Here is a 25,669-nt window from a genome sequence, read left to right as displayed (position 1 = left end):
ATGTCATTGGGCATCCTGGATGTTGGGCATGGTGTTCCTAGTTACCTTCCTCTCCTCTTGTGCCTGCTCCCCATCCCACTTCTTCCTACAACTTCCTGCAACAAAATCCGACACAGTGCTTCCTCAAGAGTGTTCCCAGACGGGCATTGATGCTCTGGACAAAAAGACTTCATGGACAGATTTAGAAGAACAGAGTCAAGCAACCATGGAAGTTCTCATCACCTTTACTCTATTAGTGCAACCCGGAGTCTAGTTAGTTAAGCTCCACCACCCTCAGCTTTCCTTTCTTCTGATGACTCATAGCAAGAATCCCCAGCTGTTTACCATAGCTGACCCAGAGAGGGTGGAGAGACTCAGTGGTCAGAGAGAGCTCACTCCAGGCCGGACACCAGCCTGAGCTAGGGTGAGGGTAAGGAGCGTCTTACAGAGCAGCGCATTCATCAGTTGGCCCAGGGGTTGAAGAATCTTGGTGAAGACAGGGATCCCCACGGTCTTTACAGGTGGGATTGTGGCATCCTACACAGCTTCTTTTCTTCCAGAACCTCCCCAAAGAGCTTGGCTGCCTCCAGGGCGCAACCCCAGTGGATGGTAAGTCCATAGCCACCATGGCCATAGTTGTGGATGACCTGGGAGAAGCGAGAGAGAAGGTTGCTGAGTTTGGTGGAGGGGAATGGTGGAAGAGGATTAAGGAAGCTCTTTGACCCTTAGAAGCTTCCTGAAGCATCCCGGGCAAAGCCAGGTTATGACCTGAGCTCTCAGCACCCTGGTAGGATGGCCAGGAGCCCTGGCAACAGCAGAAAGGGCAATTGCTCATGGGGCTGGAGAATGATGCCCTGGCCTCTCCGCTGTGGCCTAGGAAAAGAACTTGCCCTCATGCACAGCTCAGGGAAAGTAGACTCACAGCTGGACGAGAAGTCAGAGATTTCCTCCACGGCAAGTTGTTCAAAGTTTCCCTAATCACCTGCATCCTCCAACTCCAGCTGCAGTCCCATGAGCATACACCACAGAAGGTGGCAAAGCAAAGGTCCCAGACAGGGCGACTCTGGGATGTGCGAATTTATCCTGTGGTTGCAGGCAAGACCGCTTCACTTCCTTCAAAGCCAAAGCCAGAGGCGGGGAGTTCAACTCCAGATATAACTCTCCCGTCTGCACGCACACACACACTCTGTTCTACACAAACCTCTACACAGACAATCTCCACACAAAAATCCACACCCTCTACATACACACACGTGTGGCCCTCCATAGACAAATGATCCCTCTAGATGCACACACATGCACATACACACACCTGTCCTCCATATAAATACATATCTCTTTCACGCACAGTTCTTCTATCTTCATATACATTGCATTTCCATACATTCACATACAATGATCCTTCTGCACACACACACACACAATCCTACACATGTACACATAACCTCTCTATACCTGTGGAAGCTTCAAAAGGTTCATGGAAATGTAGATTACTTTCTTGAACATTTTTATTTCTTTAGTTTTTTAAATTTTATTGGAGAGCCTGGCACAAAGGCTCAGTGGTTAAATCCTCACCTTGCAATATTCCAACATCCCATATGGGCACCAGTTCATGTCCTGGATGTTCCATTTTCCATCCAGCTCCCTGCTTATGGCCTGGGAAAGCAATAGAGGATGGCCCAAAGCCTTGGGACCCTGCACCCAAGAGGGAGACCTGAGAAAAAGCTCTTGACTTCTGGCTTCAGATCAGCTCAGCTATGGCCCAGCTGGAGAGTGAATCAGTGGATAGAAGATCTTTCTTTTTGTCTCTCCTTTTCTCTGTAAATTTGCCTTTAAAATAATAATAATAAATACATTTTTTTAAAAACTGAAAAATAAAATTTTTTTGGCTCAACAGGCTAAATCTCCACCTTCAAGTGCCAGTATCCTATGTGGAGGCCAGTTCATGTCCGGGCTGCTCTATTTCCCATCCAGCTCCCTGATTATGTTTTGGGAAAGCAGCAGAGGATGGCTCAAGTCCTTAGGACCCTGCACCCTCATGGGAGACATAGAAGAAGCTTTTGCTTTCTGACTTTGGATCGGCTCACCTCCAACCATTGTGGTCAGTTGGGAAGTGAACCAATGGATTGAAGATCTTTCTATCTTTCCCTCTGTAAATCCTTATTTCCAATGTAAATGAATAAATCTTTTTAAAATTTTTATTGGAGAGGCAGGGGACAGACAGAAGCAGTTCTCATCTGCTGGTTCACCCTCCCAATGCTCACCACTGGGACTGGGGCAGGCCGAAGTCAAGAAACACAAGCTCAACCTAGGCCTGTCCCTGGCTGGCAAGGACACAAGTACTTGAGCCCTCAGCTGCTGCCTCCCAGGAGGCTGCGATCAGGAGCGGAGCTGAGATTTGAACCCAGGGACTCTGATACGGGATGCAATCATCCCAAGTCGTATCTTAACTACTAAGCCCAATGCGTGCACTTGTGTTTCCTTGAAGTGTACATTCCATGAATTTCTAGAAGTTCCCTTGTATAAATATAACTCAGATACACAAACACATGCACACAGTCCACCTGAGATAAACAAGGAGACGGAGTTAGCAGGGACGTGGCTACTTGGGTGGAAGCCAAGCCACCTGCTACTCCTGCAGCCCGGGACAGTTCCCTTGGCTACAACAAGCCACCACCTCTGTGTGAAAGGTGCTGCCTCTTGTGTCAACTTGAGCTAGTCTTTCGCCACTCTGGTGCCTCAGTTTTCCCCTATGGAAAGGAGATACTGTTGGTTACCACTGCCTGCCTGCTTACCAAGGAGGCTCTGTGGAGTCCAGGATCAGTCACAACCAAGCTCCAGGTGGGACGGAGAACTTTCAGGCACCTGGAGGAGCAGCGCTGTCCTTGTCAGGAGAGCTTACCTCTATGTTTGACAGTCCCACTCGGAGCCGTTCTCTTTCAAGGCGGATCTGAGGCCGTACTGGTCGGAAGCCAGTCCATTCGCCGACAATCCTTGCATTCTGGAAAACAAAGTGCTGGTAACTCAACACAACAGCAACTCAACTCTTGATTTTTTTTTTTCCTGCCATTTCTAGGTTACTATCTAGAAGTTTGATTTTAACATCTCATAGATCATTATCAGCAAGACTAGCACCATCTCATTCACCTTAACTAGTCATTGTCTCATTGTCACTCTATCAGTTACTGCCATCATTATCATCACTACACCATCCATCAGCTATTCCACCTGTGTGCATACCAACGCCAGCCACAGCCAACCAATTCTGAACGTTCAAATTTGTATTTGTTTTAGTTATTTGACAGAGACACAAAGAGAGCTCCCGTTGACTGGTTCATACTGTAAATGCCCATTATGCTTCAAGCTGGTCAGGATGAATCCTGGAGTTAGGAACGCAATCTCCCATATATGTAGCAGAGACCCAGTTATTTGAGGCATCATCTGCTGCTTCCCAGGGTGTGCATTTGCAGGAAGCTGGAACTGGAAGCGGAGCAGGAACTCAAACCTTGGCGCTCCAATAGGGGACTTAGTGCCTCATCTGGCAGCTTAACAACCTGGACCAATAGCCACTGCCACAATATCCCCAACAGTCACCACCTCTTTGCCACCATTATCACTGTGCTCAACACTTTCATCGCCATCACTGCTAATTTTGTGAAGGAAGATGGTTGTTCAGACGTCATCTCAGCAAGGCATAACCCTTAGCCATGACCAGATATCTTTCCTTGGTCCACTACCAGGCTTCCTGCACATTGTCAAATGCTGGTGTATTTCACAACCCCTTCCTGGATCAGTCTGCCCTGATTTCCCCATTGGGGGTATCATCACATCTTCAGGTGTCCTCCTGACCAAGATGGTCTAGGGCGCTGGTGTACCCCTACCCCACCTCACCTTAAGTGTGGGCTCCAGCCTGCAACAGCCTTTCCAAATGGTGTTATGGTCATCAATATTGTTGACTTCACTCCAGTTTCCCATCTGGAAGATGCCTCCAAGAGTAACTTCCTGGAGCCTAGACAAAAATGAGGAGGGGTAAAAGATGAAGGACAATGAAGGCTTCAAGGTGAATGAAGCCAGCCCACATGCTCACCATCTTTACTCACTGACCAACATCATCAACCCAGCCATCCTTTGCCACCATCATGAACATCACCATCAATACCAGTCACTAACTTTATCACCACCATTAATATCACCATTGGGGCTGGTGCTGTGGTGTGGTGGATTAAGTTACCACCTGTAGTGTTGGTATTCCTGATAAATACCACTTCAAGTCCCAGCTACTCCACTTGCAACCCAAGCTCCTTGCTAATGCACCTGGGAAAACAGTACAAGATGGTTCAAGTACTTGGGCCCCTGCCACCCATGTGGGAAACTCAAATGAAGCTCCTAGCTTGGGCTTGGCCATTGTGGCCATTTGGAGAATGAATCACCAAATAAAACACCTCTTTCCTTTTCCTTCTCCCTGTCTGTGTAATTCTGCCCTTCAAATAAATAAATATTTTAAAAACATCACCATCAACCCCACCACCAACTCTGCTACCGCCATGAATATCACCAACAATTCCATTCTCTCCATCAAAAATATTATCTTCACCATTGCCTTCACTACCACCATTAATACATTCTCAACTCCAATGACCATTGTTACCCATATCCGTCATGTCATTAACATCATCATCAAGATGTCAGTGCAGCCACAGCATTAGCCTGACCTTAGGGATAACCATCACTGATAGTGCCATATCCATCAGCACCAACTGCCATCCCCACTGCCAGTCCCCACTGTATTCATCCATTTTGTTTGACTATAACAAAATAGTTGAGGTCAGGCACTTTTTCATTAAAGATGTTTGTTTATTCATGATTCTGGGGACTGGAATAACCAAATAGCCTGCTGTTGGGGGAGAGAGCCCTTTTGGCAGGATCACCACATGGTGGAGAAGCAGGAAATGGCCTCACATTGAAGCAAATACACAAGCACTGAAAGAAGAGACCAGAGGACCAGGGTGTGTGCTGTGGGGAAGGGGAGGCAGGCTGACTGCATAACAACCATTCTACTGAAAACGCATCTCCACATGCCAGGTTTGATCTACTCCCAAAGGAAGACATGAATCCATCATGAGGGTAGAACCCCTAGACCCTATCTCTTAAAGATTCCACCACCAGGTCTGGCACAATGGCTCAGTGGCTAAATACTTGCCTTGCAAGTGTTGGCGTCCCATAGGGATGCTGATTCATACCCAGACTTCCCCAGCTCCCATCCAGCTCCCGGCTTGTGGCCTGGGAAAGCAGCAGCACACAGCCCAAAGCCTTGGGACACTGCACCCATATGGGAGACCTGAAAGAAGCTCCTGGATCTTGTCTTGAATTTGGCTCAGCTCAGGTCATTGCTGCCATTTGGGGAATAAACCAGCAGATGGAAGATCTTTCTGTCTCTCTTTCTCTCTGTAAATCTGATCTGCCTTTCCAATAAAAATAAATCTTAAAAAATATTCCACTAGCACATGATCCCTCTGAGGGAAAAACTACATCCAAACCATAGCATTCCTGGTCAACATGGGTATCTTCATTAACACACCCTCCAGCTACACTAACACCCTCACTCCACCAGTACTACCTTCTCCATCAACATCAATACTGTTTCCCACCACCATTCCACTGCAAACTCTAACAGCATCAGTGTGGTTATCACCCCAATGTTCATCTCAGCCCCACTTGCATTGTTGCCATTGACACCATTCAGTGTCACCACCATTGTCACACCTACTGCTTTGTCTCCAGTTCCCCTCCGCTCCTAATCCTGCCATTCCAAAGAATGTTCAAGACAGAGCCCAACCAAGGCCAAGTCCTGCCTTTCCAGAGGTGCAGTGACCCAAAAGCACTTGAAAAGATTAGAAGAAAAAGATGGCAGGGACAACATCAGGAGGTTGAGCAGGCAGCAGGTGCACAAAGAGGGTGTCCCAGGTGCCCTCGGGACAATGCAATTCTTACCCAGGGATGATGTATGGGGACTTATAGATGCCTCTTTCTGAATCATGGGTGATAATGAAGTGCTTCATCCAAGGGGCCTCCACCTGTGGATTGAGAACTGAACAGTCCCATTCGGGGGACTGGATCAACAGACCAGCTTGCCCTCCCTTCCTTCTGCAGCCAGACATTCAACAAGAGTACCCATGCCAGTTCCTTAGCCCGCTCATGACTCTTTGGCCCAGTCCACACCTGACTGCTTGTCTCTCACAGGAAGACCCACTCTGATTACCAGCCCCTTCATTCCCCAAATCACCCACATATCTCCAGGAATGTCACTGAATGTCCCAGCACGTGTGTGTCCGTGCATACTCACATTAGCTCACATAGGAATGTAGGCACCTGCCCGTCCCAATGCACCTGTGTGCTCACATACCCACAGGCATGTGCCCAAGCCCAGGGATAGGCACTTACTCACACACATGCACCCACACGCACAGCTTGGCAAGAAAAGGTGATTACAGGTGTAGGCTCTGAAGCCAGACAGCCTGGGTTCTCATCCCAATCCTCCCCTTAGCATTGTGTGAACTTGTGCATATCTCGTAACTCTTCTGGTCTCAGTTTTTTTTTTCTTCTGTAAGACCACCACAAGAACAGGAGAGTGCCCGTCTCAAAGGGCTAGGATAAGGACTAAATCAGTGAGTGCTGAGACCAGTGTGTGGCACTAGGAAAAACAGTCCAAGATGTTTGCTCTTCCTGTTACGTTACAGGCATGTAGATTAGGGCTTTGCTATCAAGAGGAAATCCTGATCAAGAACGTTTGGCTGAGCATCGGTTGGTCGTTCAGTCTTTCCCATGGGGATTTCCTTCTGTCTGCAGGCTTCTCCAATAGATGGGCCTGATTCATCTTCTCCCTTGCGGAAGTGGGTAAGCCTGCAGAACAATGTTACCCAGCAAAACAAGAGGCGTCACTTGTCACTCACCTTAATGATCTGCCCCCGGCCAGGCTGCAGCAAAGGGTCTGGTTGCAGCGCTCCTGCCCATACTCCGGTACAGTTGACAATCACATCAGCACCTCCTCTCGCCACCTGACAGCAGCCAACAGGGCAGGGGGATGAGTCCCCTGGGAGGCCCTGTCCCGCTCTTTTCCTTCTGCCCCAGAAGCTATGGGACAGCAGCGAAAGAGCTCAGCATTTGAGAATGAGTGAGCCTTGTTCCTCAGTTGTCGCTCCAGAGCTAATCCAGTGTGGGTAGGTCCTTGTTGTCTAATACAAGCAGCTGCAAGTGCAGAGCACACCAAGCATTTTTCTAGGTGTTGGGGTAGAAGGAACTCGGGGCCTGGTGATGGCTGCTGTTTTTTCTATTGCTCCAAGCAGAGCTGTGACTGTGGCCGTGGGCCAGCTGCAGGCCTGCACTTGGCAGACACATCAGCTCAGAAGTCAAGAGAAAACAACCAAGTACTTGGACCATGAGGCTGGAATGCAACTGATATGGGAAAAAAAAGACTCTTTCCATAAAGCTCTCTACAAGTTACATATAAATTAGCCCCTAAGGGACCAGCGTGAGGCACTCTTTTATTCCTGCCATCCACATTAAGCCAGAGACCTCCACCCTCAGACTGTCTGACTCTTTCTGGGACTGAGAAAAAGTCTACAGACTGGATGCAGGCCTTAGAGCACCCTAGGAGCCAGAGAGGCGCCCCCCACTCCCACCACCAAACCAACAACAAGAAGCAGAGTTGTTGCTCTGGTCCATGTCCCATAGCCCTGCGGCTTACCTCCTCAAAAGACTTCACCTGGCGCTGGAAGAGTTTCACGCCTCTCTCTGTTAACCTGGGAGGATCAGACACATCGAAAAGCCCAGGATTTAGTTCTCTACGCCATCTGTCCAACAGGGTGGCCTCGGGGACATTCGCCCCAAAGAACCTTCTGTAGATCTGAACTAGTGGAAAGGAGATCTCTTGCTCTGTATCTCCTTCTCTCTGTAAAATCTGCCTTTCAAATATTAAATAAATCTTTGCCAAATACGTATGTGAATATAAGTATTAATGCATTCTTCAGGGTAACGTTTGTTAACCTGGAACGCTATCAGATTCCTATTAAGGTCAGAATTAAGACAGGACATCCATTAGCACCTGTATCAGTTAATGCCAAGCTAAAGGTACTGACCAAGTTAACAAAGGGAGAATAAAAAAAAAAGATACAGGGCGAGGGGATAGGGTAAAAATAGAAGGTCACCTACAGTTTACTAATGATGTGATTGTAAACCTAAAGAGAATCCATTTAAAACTATTGCATAAAGATTAGGAATGATAGTGGATTGCTAACAGATATCATGTGGGGAAGTTACTTAGGGTTTTTTTTGAAGATTTATTTATTTTTATAAAAAAATCAGATATACAGGTAAGAGGAGAGACAGAGGGGGAGATCTTTTGTTCATTGATTCACTCCCCAAGCGGCTGCAACAGCCAGAGCTGAGCTGATCCGAAGCTAGGAGCCAGGAGCCTCTTCCAGGCCTACCCACACAGGTGTAGGGTTCCCAGGCCACAAGCAGGGAGCTAGATGGGAAGCAGGGCCACTGGGACTTTAGACTCTAGGTTACCATGCTGGGCCCCTGTCTAGGTGTTTTTGATGCCCAATCAGGTTCAGGAAGCCCACTTCTACCAGGAGTAGTAGTCAGGACCAAGGAGAGATCCCACTTTGAGCTTTCTTCAGCTTGGGGTTGGCTGGTATTTTCCACTTTTGCTTCTGGCCCAGGAGATGCCCTCCACAAGCCACAGCGGAAATACTCACCTTTCAGTCAGCCACTGCAGGTAGCTCTTCCCCTCCAGGATCAGGCTTGTGTTGAACCAGCCATAGCTAGAGTTACACAGGCAAAAAGAAAAAAGGAGAGGTGGGCATCAAGTCAAGATCAGCGCTGTTATTTGAGGGCTGTTAAGTAGAAGTAGGTACAGTGTGATTCTATGGCCTCCCCAAGGGGTGGAGGGCAAACATGGTTTTCAACTCGATGCAAGAAATGTCCGTCAGACAGTCATCCCTGACACAGGCTATGCAAGTGGAGATTTGGATGAGCAGGGGTTGAGGAGGGTCCAGCAGGGGATGGAGTGAGAAGAGGAGCAGATAGGCATCAGGGAGAGAAGAGGAGTGTTTACAGCCACACACAGAGAATGGGAATCCCGGTTTGCTCAGTGGGCTGTATGATCTTAGGAAGCCAAGGAGCCTCTCTGAAGCTCCATTTTCGCCTCCGCCAAGCCAGTTGCAAGATGGAGCTTCTGAGCCTGAGATCTGGGATCCCACACTCTCATCCCCTCCAGTTTGACCAAGAGTCTCACTAAACAAGCTGGATTGAGATCAGGAGACCAGAGGATAAGACAGGTAACTTGGAGCTTCCATCCTTGGTTGCCTTCAGGGCAGCTCTGCCTGAATTGTGGGGCCTCAGCTCCTCTACCCATGACAATGTTCTTACCTATAATCAGGGAACATGTCCAGCTCTCTGGGAGTCAGCTTCCGAAATCCCAGAACTGTGTCCTTCCAGAAAGGGTCCTGAGAAGGGGGATGGGAGTAGGGGAAGTTTGGTGAGTCCGAGGATAGGTAGAATTCAATGATAATGCTAAAAACTTACAGAACACTTTTTTGGGTGTGAGACACTGTACTTAAACTGGTGCAATTAATCTTCATAATAGTTCATCAAGTTGGATATTATTCTGTTTTTTGAGACTTATTTATCTTTACTGGAAGAAGATTTTTTTTAAAAAAAATTTATTCATTTTAATTGGAAAGGCAGCTTTACAGAGATGACGAGAGACAGAAAGATCTTTCATCTGCTGGCTCACTCCCCAAATAGCTGCAAAGGCTGGAGCTAAGCTGATCTGAAGCCAGGAGCCAGGACCTTTTTCTGGATCTCCCAAGGAGGCACCAAGCTCTTGAACCATCTTCTGCTGGATTCCCAGGCACAATAGCAGGGAGCTGAATAGGAAGTGGAACAGCCAGGACTTGAACCAGTACCTATATGGGAGATTGGAACTATAGGTGGCAGTTTCACCCAGTATACCATAATGCCAGCCCCCTAAATGGGTCTTTTAATTGACTTTGGGACTTTTTAATTGACAATATTTGGAGGTTCTTATGAAATGAGGGTGAAAGTAAGACCAAGGGTGAGTGATGGGACAAAGATCAGAAATAGGAGGGAAAGGAGGCCACACTGAGAGCCACCAAGAGGTCAGAGTCAGAGGCAACAGGACCCGGGACAGACTCCTGGCTGGAGGCCTGGCCTTCCCACTGGTCTGAGGCTGGGTGTCTGTGCTCTTGGGTCTGTCTAGTGGCTCTTTGGAAAGGTAATAGGTAAGTGGATAAAGCCTAGTACAGAGCTAACAACTGCATGAACTTAAGAGGGATCAAGGACGCTGAGCATTCTCCCCAGGCAGGCCTAGCATTCTCCTCGTCTCCTCAGCTCCGTTCCTCCAAACATGCTGGACACCACGTGGCTGCAGACAGCCTGGGTTCACCTCTCAGCTTTGCCCATGAAGAGCTTTGTGACCAGGCTGGCGTCACGGCTCAACAGGATAATCCTCTACCTTTAAGCGCAAGATACCACATGGGTCCTGGTTTATGTGCTGCCTGCTCCATGTATGATCCAGCTCCCTGTTTGTGGAGGATGACCCAAAGCCTTGGGACCCTAATCCACATGGACTATCTGGTAGAAAGCTCCAGGCTTCAGATTGGCTCAGTTGCAATTATGTATCCATCTGGGGAGTAAACCAGCAGAGGGAAGATCTTTCTGTCTTTCCTCCTATCTGTAAATCTACCTTTCCAATAAAAATAATAATAATAATAAATCTTAAAAGGCAGAGAGAGAGAGAGAGCTCCTCTTTGTGACCTTGGGCAAGTTTTTCCATTTCCCTGAGTCCGTTCTTTCATCCTCAAAATATGGATAAAAATGGCGCTTCCTGGTGATGGAATGGATTAAGTGAGTCTCTGGTTCTCATTGGCAAAAGGGCGTGAAGTGTAATCAGTGCTTTATCCATTCTTGCTGCCTCTTTGAACTAATAGGCTCAGGGTCCCTATCCAGGCTCTGTCCGCCTTCCTCCAACCAACCCCCCAAACTCGGTGGCCAAGGACTCACGCTCACCGGAACAGCACTGCTGAAGAGGTTGTAACCCGAGACGAGGGCCAAGCCCATTTTCTCAGCGCTGGGGGAATGGACGTGGTTCAGGAGGTAGTCAAAAGTCTGCTGGTTCCAGTGCCTGCAAGGGTCACCCAGCATTCCCATCACCTAGTGTTCTGAGCTGGGTGACAACCTCAGAAAGACAGTGTGCCTGGGGCCGTGGGAACCTCCAATCCAGACAACCACATGGTTGCTCCTGCAGTGGCCCAATCTCCTGTGGGTCAACCCCTCGAGAACGTACCAATATTTCCCCATCAGCAGGATGTAGAGAGAGAGACAGTGCGTGTCCCAGCACCACCATTTTAAAGGCAGTGGTGACTGGGGACCACATGGTAGATGACTTTTCATGAAAGCATGGACCTGGTTTTGGAGACTGTGAGCCAATTAATTTGAAATAGTTTTCATCTTCCTTCTTGGTACATAGCTCAATTTCATTGTCCATGAGGGATCATCAAATGACCATATTCTAGCCAATAGGCATCAAGCGTTCCCAAGAGATAATAACGGAAAGCAATAGAGCATAGGGTCAGACATCCGTATGGAAGCCCTACCCTCACTACCTCCAACCTTGGATTTTGTGAAGTTCAGTTTTCTCATCTGTGTTATGGAGTCAGTCTGTTCTCTATCCATGTGATCCAATGTGGACTCCTCTGGTGATCACTGCCTGATGAGAACAGTGACCTGGGTGCCACAGAGAGAGAGACAGCAGAGCCATGGCATGGCAGGAGCCAGCCCAGGGATCACTGCCCACTGATCAGGAACATCAGTTTGGAGTTAATGGGAGTGAGCAGCATCAAACTTTCTTTTTGGTCATAATCAGTGGAAGGCCTCGTGTGTTGAAGGAGCTGGCAGTAACATGATGATCTTTGCAACTTCTTTGATGCATCAAGAATTGATCTACCCACTGGGACCTAGACCAGACTCACCAATGTGTCCAGTGCTGACAGCCATCCATGTAGGGAAGAACGGAAGTAAAGGTGCCTAGCACCTAGTTCCAGGCACCGAGCAGGGGCTGACTACCTGCTGGTGTGTTCCTTATGCTGTGTTAACTGGACACTTCCACCAAGGGCTCGTCCTGCCATTGGGAAACCTGAAAGGAGGCATACCCTCTGCACGTTCAGCCCCCTGCTCCTCCCTCTAAGGGTGCCCCCTGTGGGACCCACACTCACGCTTCTTGTGGGTTGCTAGGGTCAGAGAGATAGGGCTGCCAGAGGCCAGCAGCCACATCGGTGGTGGTAAGCGGGGTGAAGCGGTCTGCGTAGACCTTCACATCCAGCGGCTGCAAGACTGAATGATAGCACTCATGGATGCAGAGGGCAGCGGACAGCCCAATGACCCCCGCACCGATCACCACCACACGCATGGGACTGGCCTGCGGGAAGGAGCAAAGGTTAAGGCATGTAACCATCATCATCACATCCATCACTGTCACCGCCACTGCTATCATCAGCTGAAGGCTTACAAAGTAACACCTCTCAGGAGTAGACAGTTTATTCCCATTGTATGAACGGAAATACTGTTCAAGGCAAGGACTTTAGCCATTAGACTACCACGCCAGACTCAATCATTGGTCCATTTCAAAGAAAAGGAAACTGAAAACCAAAGTGGTCAAGGTCACACAGTTAGCAAGCAGTTTTGTAAACATAACACCCATTGATTCACTGATTGTACATCTCCTAAATGCTGGGCTGGCACCTTGCTGATTCAGTTGGGAGCACATCTGCACCAGGCTGTGCCTTCATGCTCTATCTTCTGGCACAGATCTCAGCCTACCTCAGGATGCTGGGCTGGCCAAAGCCCTTTCTGCATTGACAAGGCCTGGCAAATTTTGACCTTGAAGTAGCTTTTGACCTTGAAGTTGTTCTGTCCTGCATAGCAGGCAACTCCTGCTGAGACAGAACAAGTGGCTTCCCTGTGTTCAGAAGGGGCAAGTTCAACTTTCCCTCCAGTTCTCTTCCCATGTGCCCTGGCTCCTAGCAACTGGGGCCTGTGGCCCTGAGCGGCAGGGCATTCTCGAAGTGGCCTACTTCTGTAAAGAGGGGAGCAGCTTCAGTCTGCGAGAACTGGATTTTGTCAGGATCCCAGGTGCCAAGTCCATGATACAACCAACCAGCAGAAAGAGGTTGCTCCTAGAGCTGTGAGTCTGGGGGACGTAAGGAAACCCCACCAGGTTTTACTTGTCCTTTCTCATCCATGCTTTGCCTTGAGAGACCTAATCTCCTCTTTCACACAAAAGGAGTAACCCCCGCCCCCATCTCACAGGGCCATCCTGAAGATAAAATGACAAGTTTGGCAAAAGATTCTAGTCAAGTGGATCCCCACATTTCAAATCAGAGCATCATTTGACTCCCAGCTCCTCTCCTTCCCCTGCAGTTCACTACAAATGTGCTTGAGAAAGCATCAAAAGACGGCCCAAGGGCTTAGGTCCATGCACCCTCATGAGAGACCTAGACAGAGTTTTTGGCTCCTGGCTTCAGTCTAGCCCAATCCCAGCCATTGTGGCCATTTGCAAGTGAATCAGCAAATGGAAGATTCTTTCTCTGTTGTTCTGCCTTTAAATAAACAAATCTAAAATAAAGCACATCAAACATAAAATGTTCAAATGAATTTTTACTGCATTGATAGAAATATACAATTGAAAAGGGAAACTGTAAGTCCCGAGTCAACGATTATTAGAAAAAACCCATACATGCTGTATGAATCAGATTGGATACTGACAATATCAACTGTGCATATGTGTATACCGAAGGGCAGCATAAATGTGTGAGTTATTTATTAAAAGCAGGAGCCTGGTGCCCATCACGGTGGCCTAGCGGTTAAAGTCCTCGCCTTGTACACACAGGGATCCCATATGGGCATCAGCTCATGTCCCGGCAGCACTGCTTGCCATCCAGCTCCCTGCTTGTGGCCTGGGAAAGCAGTCAAGGACGGCCCAAGGCCTTGGGACCCTGCACCCACGTGGGAGATCTGGAAGAAGCTTCTGGCTCCTGGCTTCAGAAGCTCTGGCTGTTGTGGCTACTTAGGGAGTAAACCAGCAGATGGAAAATCTTTCTCTCTGTCTCTCCTCCTCTCTCTATATCTGACTTCGCAATAAAAATAAATAAATCTTAAAAAAACGAAGAAGAAGAAGTCAGAGCCTGGATGTAGCACATGACAGCACCAGCCTCAGGGATCATCCCTCGTGCACGTGGGTAATGAACTTTGGAACTCCAGTGCACTGGACTGAGCTACGAAGTCAGCTGTTTTCTTGCTGCTTCTGATTGTTTTTTGGGTTTTGTAGTTCCCCTCTGTTTTATGCCTTTACTTCAACCAACCACTCTCAGGAGATGCACCCAAGAAGGTGCAAGCACCTGGGACCCCCACAGAGGCCTGTGCGCCAACGATGACAGTGTCCATGCAAGCCAGGAGCAGGACGGAAGCAGATTTTGGTCTCAGTCACTGGCAGACATGATCTTCTTAGCCATCTTGCAGCTGGAGGGTAACACCCTTATTGTCTGCATTCTACAGACTGGGTTGGAAGCACAAGGAGGAGAAGTTACTTACTCAGGGTCCCATTGCCAGTATTGGACAGTCACCAACTCTGGGCCCAGGTCTGTCTCAGGCTGTTGCACCACACCATAAATATATTTGTATGCAGACAGGCAACAGCAATTTGGCAGTTGATACGTTCTGCTGTCTTTTGTCCTGTGTTCATTTGCTTAAACCTTCTTTTGTCCCGGGAAAAGCAATTCAGGCTGTTGATTGCTACCTGCTTCTAGCAAAGAATGTGAAAGTCTTGTTCCAAGAAAGCTCCACGGGAGCAGCATTTCAGAGAATAGTGTCACACACACACACACACACACACCGTAGTGTGCCACAGAGCCACTTCTTATGAGGCTGATATTTTCAGTTGATCTTCTACTTGAAGGTTTTGTTTGTTTACTTATTTAAAAGGCAGGGTGACCCATGGAGAGAGGAACACACATACAGAAAGACTGAGAGAAAGAGAACTCTTTCATTCCCTGGTTCACCCCCCAGAGGACTGCAACCACCAGCCAAAGCCAGGAGCCTACAATTCCATTTGAGTCTTCCACGTGGGTGCAGACACCCAAGCACTTAGACCATCCTCTGCTGGTTTCCTAGGCACATTAGCAGGGAGCTGGATCAGGAGCAGTTGGGATGTGAAGCATGAGCTGATAGGAGCTGTCAGCTTGATTCACTGAGCCACCACATTGGACTTCAATTCATCTTCTCAGTGAAACAGAGGGGCCCAGCATTTGGTATAGCAGTTAAGTGGTTGCTTGGAATGTCTTCCTCATAGCAGAATGCCTAGGTTTGAGCCCTTAGCTCCACTTCTGCGTCCAGCTTCCCGCTACGGCACACCGTGGAAAGCAGCCAGTGCTAATTCAAGTGGTTGAGTTTTGAGGGAACCAGGTTGACCCAGCTTTGATCTGACCCATCCTCGAGTGTTTGAACCATTTGGGGGAGTGAAACAGCTGATAGAGAGATCTCTCTTTCAAATAAGCAAAAATAATGTGGTTTTTAAAAAGATTTTTTTTTAAAATCTGATTTTAAAAAGGCTGAAAAGCTTGAGAATCAAACTATTCACTCTCCCTCCCCAAAAGAGTAGTAACAATGACAATATTAAAAAAACCCCAAAAGTAATAATAATGACAATGCTAATAACTGCTGGTTACTAAGTGCTTGCTGTGAGCCCAGTGACAGGCTAACCATTTTACATTCATCACCTCTTCTAACCCAGTAGCTTCACCATCTATGGGGCATGGGTTCCAGTGAGTACCAAATCTTCCACTGCTCTAGTTCAGTATATATAACGGTGTAGTAACTACATAGAATTTACACACCCCCTCTGGCCAAGTTGAAATTATTTGTAGAGGATTTTAATACCTAATACAATGTGAGAACTATGTAAGCACAGTAGTGCATTGATTAGAAAATAATAGCAAGGAGAAAACGTTCCAGGGCAGGCACAACTACTTTCATTATTTGTAATCCATGGATGTTAAACATGCAGCTACAAATGTCCATGGGGATTCACATTCACCCTGTGAGAGGTGAGTTACGACCCTATATTTCTAATGAAGAAACAAGATGGGACAGGTGCCATGGCACACCTGCTGGCCCTGACCACCTGTGCAGCTGAAGACAGCTTCCTCTCTTTGCTGGACACTAGCCCTCCTGACCAGGTCTGTTTTCGCCTCTGCCACCTGTCCCGGGGCTCCAATGTGGAGCTTCGGTGACAGAAGACACCCACTGACTCCCTCTACCCCCATCATTCCAACCTCCCAACCAGAAGTTGCATCGGCCACTCACCAGACCTGATACACTTCTGCAGAAAGCAGACGGCTGCTGGAGCACCGGGTCCTCTATCCTAGCAGAGGCTCCTGCTTCTGGGAGTCCTTTGCCTGCCAGCTAGGACGAGAGGGCAGGGTCCAAGGCTGGAGCTGGGCAGAGCATGAGGGGTGGGGCTGGCCCTGTGCGGAGACCTCTCTCCCCGCTGGCTCCCACTCTCCGAAAAGTTGCCTGACTTTTCTGGCTGATCCCAAGTTCCTGTGGTCAGGCAGGGGGAGAAGGAGGGGCGGATGTTCTTGGAGGGTGGATGGGCACAAGAAGATCTGTCTCCCGGGCCAGCTGGAGACTATGCTCTTTCTTCTCTCTTCCTGCCACCACGCTGGGGGAGGGGAAAGCTCTTCTGGGGACCACAGTATGCATGGCGTCCCCTGCAGGGTGAGACAGGGATCCACCTGACAACCCCTGATGGGAGGCAACAGACACAGGCCAAAGGTCCCTAGCACCAGCTGAGCAACCCGGTGCTGTCCTGGGATGTTGGCTAACAGAGGCCCAGGAGCGAGTTGAAGGGGATGCCTCATTTGAGCTGTGAGGAGGCATGGCTTTCTACTCTCTGCTCTATACTGTATCCCAGAAACGTAGGTGGCAGGCCTTGGAGGCCCTTCCTCTGTGAGGACTAGACCTGTAGCTGGGTGTGGTAAAGCCCAACGCTTATCAGACAGAAAGAGAGCAACCTGGGGCAGGGTGGGCAGGAGGGAGCATCCTTCAGGTCAGCTTTGATGGCTCCATCTCCATCACCCTACTTGTAGCATCATCCAAGATTAAAACAATGCTGAATTTTTAAAAAAAAAAAAAACTTATATTGGAAAGGAGATTGACAGATAGAAGGAGAAACGCAGAGAGAGAGAGAGAGAGAGAGAGAGAGAGAGAGAGGAAGATCTTCCATCTGCTGGTTCACTCACCAAATGGCAAGAGCTGAGCTGATCCAAACCCAGGAGCCAGAAGCTTATTCAGAGTCTCCCATGCGGGTGCAGGGTTCGAAACCTTTGGACCATTCGCTATTGCTTTCTCAGGCTACAAGCAGGGAACAGGATTGGAAGTACAACAGCTAGGATACAAACCAGTGCCACATGGGATCTTGACGCTTGCAGGTGGAAGATGAGCTAGTTGAGCCATTGCACCACCCTATCCCCTCAAGACAGAATTTTACAAAGCCACATGATATCCTTTGTATGCCAATTTTTCTTCTGGAAATAAAATGTGGATGGGGTGAAATTCATGTTTTACTCCAGATTTTTCATCTGCTTTGAATGCTTTGTAATAACTGTGAACCCCCAGCAAAGCCCCCTGTGCCTCTGGTTCATAATTAAAGGCTCATGCTCCCTAACACCCTTCCAACAATGAGGCATGCCCGTGAAATTGGCTGAGAAACCAAAGCCAATTACAAAACAGCTCACACTGCTAGCATCCATGTTTATAAAATTCAAGAACATGGGAAGTGAATTGAGGATAACAGGGAGTGGAGAAAGTGATGGCCCCTGGGGGAGTTACTGACTGACTGGAAGCAGGCAGGAGGAGTGTCCTGGGATGCTGGTGTTATGGGCAAGTTGATGCGAAGAGCAGAGGCAACCTGTGTTCTTATCTCACAGGGAAGTAGAATTTCCATAGGAATGCTTCCTTGAGAAGCAGCCAGGCGGGGCTAGGGGTGGGGGTTTGCTCTGAGTGGAAAAATCCGAGAAGTAGTCTTTTAAGCACAATGCAGGGGAGCAGAACAACAGCTAACAATCAGCCAGAGGGTGGGGACAGAGCCCTGCAGAAGGCCAGAACTGTGATCCTGTCTCACTTGCTCACAATAAGATAACACAACCATCACAAGGGTGTGACTGGTAGCTCCTGTTACTCTCATGAGACAACTAAAAAGTAATAATAATAATTTAAAAAATTCTTTTTTAAAAAAGATGCAAGAACCTAGAGAAAAAAAAAATTTATTACAAAGTCAGATATACAGAGAGGAGGAGAGACAGAGAGCAAGATCTTCCGTCCGATGATTCACTCCCCAAGTGACCGCAACAGCCAGTACTGTGCCAATCCAAAGCCAGGAACCAGGAACCTCTTACAGGTCTCCCACGCGGGTGCAGGATCCCAAGGCTTTGGGCCGTCCTCGACTGCTTTTCCAGGCCACAAGCAGGGAGCTGGATGGGAAGTGGAGCTGCTGGGATTAGAACCAGCACCCATATGGGATCTTGGTGCGTTCAAGGCAAGGACTTTAGCCGCTATGCTATTGTGCTGGGTCCATTTTTTAAAAAATATTTATTTATGTTTATAGGAAAGTCAAATATACAGAGAGGAGGAGAGACAGAGAAGATCTTCCATCCGCTGATTCCCTCCCCAAGTGACTGCAACGGTCAGACAGAGCTGCACCAATCCAAAGCCAGGAGCCAGGAACTTCTTCCAGGTCTCCCACATGGGTGCAGGGTGCAGGACCCCAAGGCTTTGGACCATCCTCGATTGCTTCCCCAGGGCACAAGCAGGGAGCTGGATGGGAAGCAGGGCTGCCAGGATCAGAACCAATGCCCATATGTGATCCCGATGTATTCAAGGCGAGGACCTTAGTTACTAGGCCATCATGCTGGGCCCAAGAATCTAAGAAATTAATACTCAGCCTTAACATAGCCCACCACAGAAGGACAATAGAAAAGAAGGATGGGGGGGGGAGTTGAGGAACAAAGACCTGGTTTACTCTGCCCATTTTACAGTTAGGGAGACTGAAGCCTGAGAAGCAAAAAGGATATAGTCCATGTCCTACATAGATACAGACTCAACACGCTGAGTCAGGGGGCAGCAACATCCTTTCCACAACCCTCAAGTCCAAAGTTCAGTGGTCATGGAAGTAGACAGCCCCATCTGAATCTCAGGGGGGCAATATCTGCTTGTCTGACTGCAGTTGTAGGAGTCCAAGGTCCCCCGACCCCACCGGCTGGTTGATAAACAACGTGACCTCCAAGAGGTGCTAAGACTTTTGATTCCAGATAGGGCACAAGTTTGGAGGACTCTGCACACATTAGAGAGCTCCAGTGCATGCACTTCACCTTGTTGAAAAGCTACAAAACTGAACTGTGACTACGAACAAAGACAATGAAAAGAAATGATTGCATTGAGTGGCAAGGACTCCACTGACCTGAGTAGCTTTGCAGTCACTTGTTCTAGCAGGTCCTCTTAATCTACTCCCTCCGCTCCAGAAACCCATTCTAGCCTGAGACTTGGTAGCTTTCGCTTCTCCCTCTCCTCCCTCTTCCAGGCCACCAGAGCCAAAGACCTGGCTGCTGTACTTTCTGATCAAACTCCCTGCTTATGGCCTGGGAAAGCAGTGGAGGATGGCCCAAGTCATTGGGCCTTTGCACCCATGTGGCAGACCCAGGAGGCTCCTGGCTATGGATCAACTCAGCTTTGGCCATTGAAGTCATTTGGGGAATGAACCAGAGTATGGAAGATCTCTCTCTGCCTTTCAAATAAAAATAAAAGAAATATTTAAAAATCAGAGACCCTGATCCATAGTATCTAAAATAGAGGGATTTTTATGTGTTCTTGGGGTAGGCACTGTGGAGCCCATATTGCCTGGCGGCAGCAAAAGCAGCAACTCTCCCTGCTCCACGGGACCTGGTGCACAATGGGGACTTGGTGGGCAGTCCCCATGGGCCTCTCCATTCTACACTGAGATGCCCACCTGGTTTGCCACGTGTCATCGCTTTCTCTTCTGTTTCACACTTGGCATCCGTGTCTTGCGTGAAGACTTCTTTTTTTTTTTTTAAAGATTTATTTTATTTTTCATTACAAAGTCAGATATACAGAGAGGAGGAGAGACAGAGAGGAAAATCTTCCATCTGATGATTCACTCCCCAAGTGGCCGCAACAGCTGGTACTACGCCGATCTGAAGCCAAGAACCAGGAACTTCCTCCAGGTCTCTTATACGGGTGCAGGGTCCCAAGGCTTTGGGCTGTTATCCACTGCTTTCCCAGGCCACAAGCAGGGAGCTGGATGGGAAGTGGAGCTGCTGGGATTAGAACCGGCGCCCATATGGGATCCTGGCGTGTTCAAGGCGAGGACTTTAGCCGCTAGGCCATGGTGCCGAGCCCATCATGAAAACTTCTGACACAGCTTCCTCTGGTAACAAATACAACCACCATTTCCCAGATCCCCATACCACCGCCCAAACCCAGAGAAACCACTAAGCCAGCAGCCACAAAGGACACTATGTTACTCACTTGGCCACTTTGGAGATGACCACTGGTGAGGGCCTTACCTGGGGACAGCCTAAGACATCCAGGAGATGAAATGAGGTCATGGGGCAGGAAGATGGATGGTACCAATGCGGGGCGCAGGACTAGACCCCCCTGTGGGGAGATGGGGGGAAGGGGAGGTGTTTGTGCAGCCTGCCGAGATGCTGGAGAGGACGTGAGTAAGAAGGAAGCTCCCCACAATCGTCAGGTTAGAATGACCTTGGCATTTAGCTCCAGGTCCCTCTCTCCAGTCCCTTCCTCCTATCCAAGGTCACCTGCCCCCAGGACCACAGCAGCAGATTCCTCCTCCAGCCCCACAGCCATCTTCCTGGGGCTGACTCTTCTCTGACTCTCACTTGGCATGGACTTGAATGCAGAGGAGGCAGACAAGTCTGGGTTTTGTCTCACACGAAAGTAGATTTTGCCAGGCGGACATTATCAGCTAGCAAAGGGTTTTGTTAAAGACAGAAACCTCCTGCTGCGGCAGCAGCCAGGTGGGAGGCAGGGACGGAGAGAGGAAAAACCCGAGAACAACAGCTAACCATCAGCCAGAGGGTGGGGATAGAGCTCAGAAGGCCAGAACTGTAATCTTGTCTCACTTGCTCACAATAAGATAACAAAGCCATCACAAGGGTGTGACTGGCAGCTCCTGGTTACTCTCGAGAGACAACTAGAAACTCAGGAGGGTGGACTTGCCTGAAAGCACCTTCGGGGCAGCAGCAAGTGTCTGGGACACTTTTGAAGAGACACACCCCCTTTTTTTATTCCAGTAAGAATGAGACCCTGACTACCCTTTAGCCCATCAAACTCCTTACATCACAACCACTGCCTCCTCCCACCTCTGCCTGGGGAGCTCTCTCCTCTCCCCTGAGTCCCTCCCTCTCAGCAAAATCTCCAGGAAAGCCCTCCTCAACACCCTCTCCCAGAGGGGGCTGTTTCTGAATACATAAAAGATAATCAGGGTGGACACAGGACACCCACATCCCGTATCCAGTGCATTGACTCCAGCCCTGGCCCCATACCCAATTCCAGTTTCCTGCTGATGGGTACCCAGGGAGGCAGCAGGGGATGGCTCAAAAACATTGGGTCCCTGCCACCCACGTAGGAGACCTGGATGAAATTCCTGACTCTTTATTTTAGTTGGCCAAGTCCTGGCCACTATGGGATTTAGGGAGCGACCCTTCTGACACTTCTCGTTCTCTCTTCCTGACAAATTAAAAGAAAAAAAAATTAAAGGCTGCTTAAAGAAATTAGCAAAGTCATCCTTATTTATTAAGTTAGCTCTATTTTTTTTAAAGATTTATTTTATTTTTATTGGAAAGGTGGATTTACAGAGAGGAGGGACAGAGAGGAAGATCTTCTGTCTGATGATTCACTCCCCAAGTGACCGCAACAGCTGGGGCTGAGCCAATCCGAAGCCAGGAGCCTGGAACCTCTTCCGGGTCTCCCACGTGGGTGCAGGGTCCTAAGGTCTTGGGCCGTCCTTCACTTCTTTCCCAGGCCACAAGCAGGGAGCTGGATGGGAAGTGGAGCCGCAGGGATTAGAACCGGCGCCCATATGGGGGTCCCGGCGCGTTCAATGTGAGGACTTTAACCACTACACCATTTATTTTAAAGGAAATGAGACGGGGTGCTGGTTTATTTCCCAAACGCCTTGGCATAGTCTAGGCTGCTCCAGGCCAAAGCCGAGGGCCAGGAGTGCCAGGACAGTGGCCATCACCTGCTGTGTCCCAGTGAAGCCTGAATCAGAAACCTATATGCTCTCATGTGACAGGTGGGTGTCTTACTGAGGACGGGCAAAAGCTGCCCCAAATGCCTACTCCCAAACCTAATCGTGCCTCTATCATTCTGTCTACTGTGGTATACCCAACGCCTGGCACGTAATAGGGCACTCAGTATCGCACCAACCAATTCCTGCTAAAACTCTGGAGAGGTTCAGATGCCTTGGGCTGTAAGACCCGCCGGCGGAAGTGTTGGAGATCGTGCACGCGCTCGTCCGCGCCCCGGGCCAGGGAGGGGGACGGTCGCGAGCGTCGGGACGCGAGGGGAGCCCCCCGCATCTCCGCGCAGGCGCGCCGCGCCGCCCCGCCCCGCTCCTCCGGACCCCGCGCGCCAAGCCCCGTGCGCGCCGGCGCGGGAGGTGGGGGGCCCCGGGGAGAGAGGGGCGGGACCGGGGGCGGCGGACGCCGAGGAGGAGGAGGAGGAGGAGAGGGGCGGGCCTGGCTCGGCCCGGCTGTCTGCCCGCCCGCCCGCCCGCGCGCGGCTCCTGGAGGCCCCGGGCCCGGCCGGGGCGGCGACGGCAGCGGTGGTGTCGGCAGCCTCAATTCCAGGCCTCAGCGCGCCGCAGCCATGGCTCTGGTGACCCTGCAGCGCTCGCCCACGCCCAGCGCCGCCTCCTCTTCAGCCAGCAACAGCGAGGTGAGCCCCCCGGGGACCCCGGCCGAGCAGCCGCCACGCCAGGCCTGGGGCGCTGGGGGGCCGCGTGTGTCTGGCTGGACAGGAGGCCCTAGAGACTCTGGAGGACGAAGCCGTGTAGTCAGCCGGGCTAGGGTGACTTGGCGAGTGTGTGTGTGTGTGTGTGTGTGTGTGTGAGAAAGCATGACTGCCTCCCTTAACCCCCGGGTCTGGGGGTGACTGACTGCCGTGTGACCCTCACCTGAGGGTGACACCGACCCGTGTCTGGGCTGTGTGTGGCACGGGATGCGGAGGGTGGCTGTGCCGGTTGACACTGACCCTTGTCTGGGGGGCACCGTGCAGGGGGCACACTGAGTGACCGAGAAAGGAGTTTCTGGTCCTGAGGTCTGTGTGGCCCTGTGGCGAGTTTGGCCCCTCTGGTGTGTATGTGTGACTTTTGTCACGTGAGGCTCGGTGACCTGTGTGATGGTGTGTGAGAGAGGGGTCCCGGCTGGGTGAGCCTGGGAGGTGGTTCCCCCCCAGCACTCCCTTGTTGGCTGCCTGTGGAGCTCTGGCTGTGGATTGGCGGTGACCCCGTGTGACCGAAAGCAGGGCCCTCTTAACTCTGTGTATCCCTGGGTTCCGCTCCTCCTTTTTGTCCTGTCATCCGGGCTATGTCTTTCTGGGGCTGTCGCCCCTTCTGGTGGGGAGGTGATTGTAGGGGTGCCTTCCGCCGCTCAATGTGGGCTTCCGCTACTGTGTCTGTGACTAGGTCCTCTTTTGGCTGGCTCCTGCTTCCTCATAGGCTCATAGGGGAACTGACACCCCGTGAGCCTGCAGGGTTAGGCACCCCTCCGCCTGCCCTGAAGCCCGGCTGGGATGGTGGACCCCAGGGGCAGTCACTCCCGTTTGCAGCTGCAGAGCCGACCGGGTCACGGCCTGGCTGGCCATCCCTCTCTCTGTCTCTGGGCTCCTCCTCCTCATGGCCTGGAGCAGGCATAGGCTGGAGGAGGAAGCCCCTCAGCTGTGTTTTGGGGCAAGCTGGAGGAGTCTGACCCTGCAGGCCCAGGAAGTGCCTCAGCCAGTATCTGTGCTCTGCAGGCTTATGCGTTTGTGGGAGCCAGGCTGGGAGGGCATGTTGAACTCACCACGGAGAGAGGTGAGAGCGGATAGGATAGGAACCAGTGCGGGCCACCTCGGCTGCACCCGCTCCAGAGTTGAACCTTGCCGGGATCGGCTGGATTGTTTTCAGAGTGGCTGTGAGCTGATCCTCTGGGGCCCTCTCTTTCTTCTCCCGGGAGAGGCGGGTGATGAGCTGTGCTGTCTGCAGTCAGAAGGTTCTGGGAACCGCGCTCACTAGGGGAGGTAGAACCTTGGCGGTGTGTGGCCTGCATGAGTGAGGTGGCAGCGGCGTCTGCTGTCACAGAGATCCACGCAGCCCCACGACTCCTGTTTCGGCCAGCTGTCTGCAAGATTCTTCCATGTGCTTTATCCCCTGTCCCTAGAAGGATGCTCTGGACCTCTGCAGGGGTTGTATGTCTTCCTCACTCCTGATTACTTCCTGTCTTGAACACGCTTTAACACGTCTTAGTTGAGATACAACCCACATACCATAAATTCTGTATTTAGAAAAAAAATTATTTTAGAAACAGGGAAGTCTCATTCATGAATTCACTCTCAATGCTCTCTCTCTTTTTTTTAAATTGGAAAGTCAGACATACAGAGAGGATGAGAGACAGAGAGGAAGATCTTCCATCCATTGATTCACTTCCCAAACGGCCACAACAGCTGGAGCTGTGTCAATCCTAAGCTAGGAGCCCGGAGCCTCTTCCAGGTTTCCTATGTGGGTGCAGGGTCCTGAGGCTTTGGGCCGTCCTTGACTGCTTTGCCAGACGCAAGTAGAGCTGGATGGGAAGCGGAACATCTGGAATCAGAACCAGCAGCCATATGGGATCCAAGCACATGCAAGGCGAGGACTTTAGCCGCTAGGCTATCATGCCAGACCCTCTCCAAATACTTTTAACAGCTCGGGCCAGGTAAGGCCACAGCCAGGAGTCAGGAGCCTAACCCCTGTCTCCCATGTAGGTGGCAGGGACCCTCTACTTTGGTCAGCACCGCTACCTCTCCTGGGTCTGCATTGGCGGGGAGATTGGGTCAGGAGGTGGAGGTGGGAATCAGACTCAGGTACCCCGCTATGGGGTGCAGGTGCCTTGACTGTTAGGCTGAATCCCTGCCCTTACCCTTTTAAAGTATACAGTTTTGGTGGGTTTTGAACTACAGGGTAACCATTATCACTATCTAATTCTAAAACATTTTCAATAACTATCCCCCCCCCAAAAAAAAACCCCACAAAAACCTATGCCAGGGCCATTGCAATGGCTCAACTGTCTAATCCCCTACCTGCAAGTGCCATCTTGTAGGAGCGCTGGTTCTTGTCTCGGCTGCTCTGCTTCCCATCCAGCTTCCTGTTAGTGGCCTGGGAAAGCGGTAGAGGATGACCCAAAGCTTTGGGACCCTGCGTTCATGTGGGAGACCCGGAAGAAACCCTTGGCTTTTGGCTTCGAATTGGCTCAGCTCTGGCCTTTGTGGCCTTTTGGGG

The 25,669-nt window shown here is 50.2% G+C and overlaps 2 protein-coding genes across 4 annotated transcripts in view; one reads left to right on the top strand and one right to left on the bottom strand.

Moving 5' to 3' along the window:
* Positions 1 to 333: 333 nt before the first annotated feature.
* DAO (D-amino acid oxidase) lies at positions 334 to 16,569 on the bottom strand. 2 transcript variants are annotated; one of them, XM_004591914.2, is made up of 11 exons: positions 16,423 to 16,569; positions 12,279 to 12,481; positions 11,074 to 11,188; positions 9,412 to 9,488; positions 8,739 to 8,804; positions 7,724 to 7,778; positions 6,930 to 7,034; positions 5,971 to 6,053; positions 3,871 to 3,988; positions 2,882 to 2,980; positions 334 to 626 (listed from the first exon to the last, which is right to left on the bottom strand). In XM_004591914.2, the coding sequence occupies exons 2-11, from the start codon at positions 12,470 to 12,472 to the stop codon at positions 495 to 497; spliced, it is 1,044 nt and encodes a 347-aa protein (XP_004591971.2). In that variant the 5' UTR covers positions 12,473 to 12,481; positions 16,423 to 16,569; the 3' UTR covers positions 334 to 494. The 2 variants fall into 2 exon arrangements, with proteins under 2 accessions (XP_004591971.2, XP_058512696.1); XM_058656713.1 differs by having other exon boundaries at positions 16,428 to 16,569.
* Positions 16,570 to 22,882: 6,313 nt separating this feature from the next.
* SSH1 (slingshot protein phosphatase 1) overlaps positions 22,883 to 25,669 on the top strand; it is a 65,310-nt gene continuing 62,523 nt past the window's right edge. For both annotated transcript variants that reach the window (XM_058656535.1, XM_058656534.1), the window contains exon 1: positions 22,883 to 23,094. In XM_058656535.1, the coding sequence (XP_058512518.1) occupies positions 23,026 to 23,094 (69 nt within the window). In that variant the 5' untranslated portion in view covers positions 22,883 to 23,025. The remainder of the gene's footprint in view (positions 23,095 to 25,669) is intronic.

This window comes from Ochotona princeps, chromosome 29 (genome assembly GCF_030435755.1).
Source record: "Ochotona princeps isolate mOchPri1 chromosome 29, mOchPri1.hap1, whole genome shotgun sequence".
Taxonomy (NCBI): domain Eukaryota; kingdom Metazoa; phylum Chordata; class Mammalia; order Lagomorpha; family Ochotonidae; genus Ochotona; species Ochotona princeps.
This window is presented reverse-complemented; position numbering and strand designations above follow the sequence as displayed.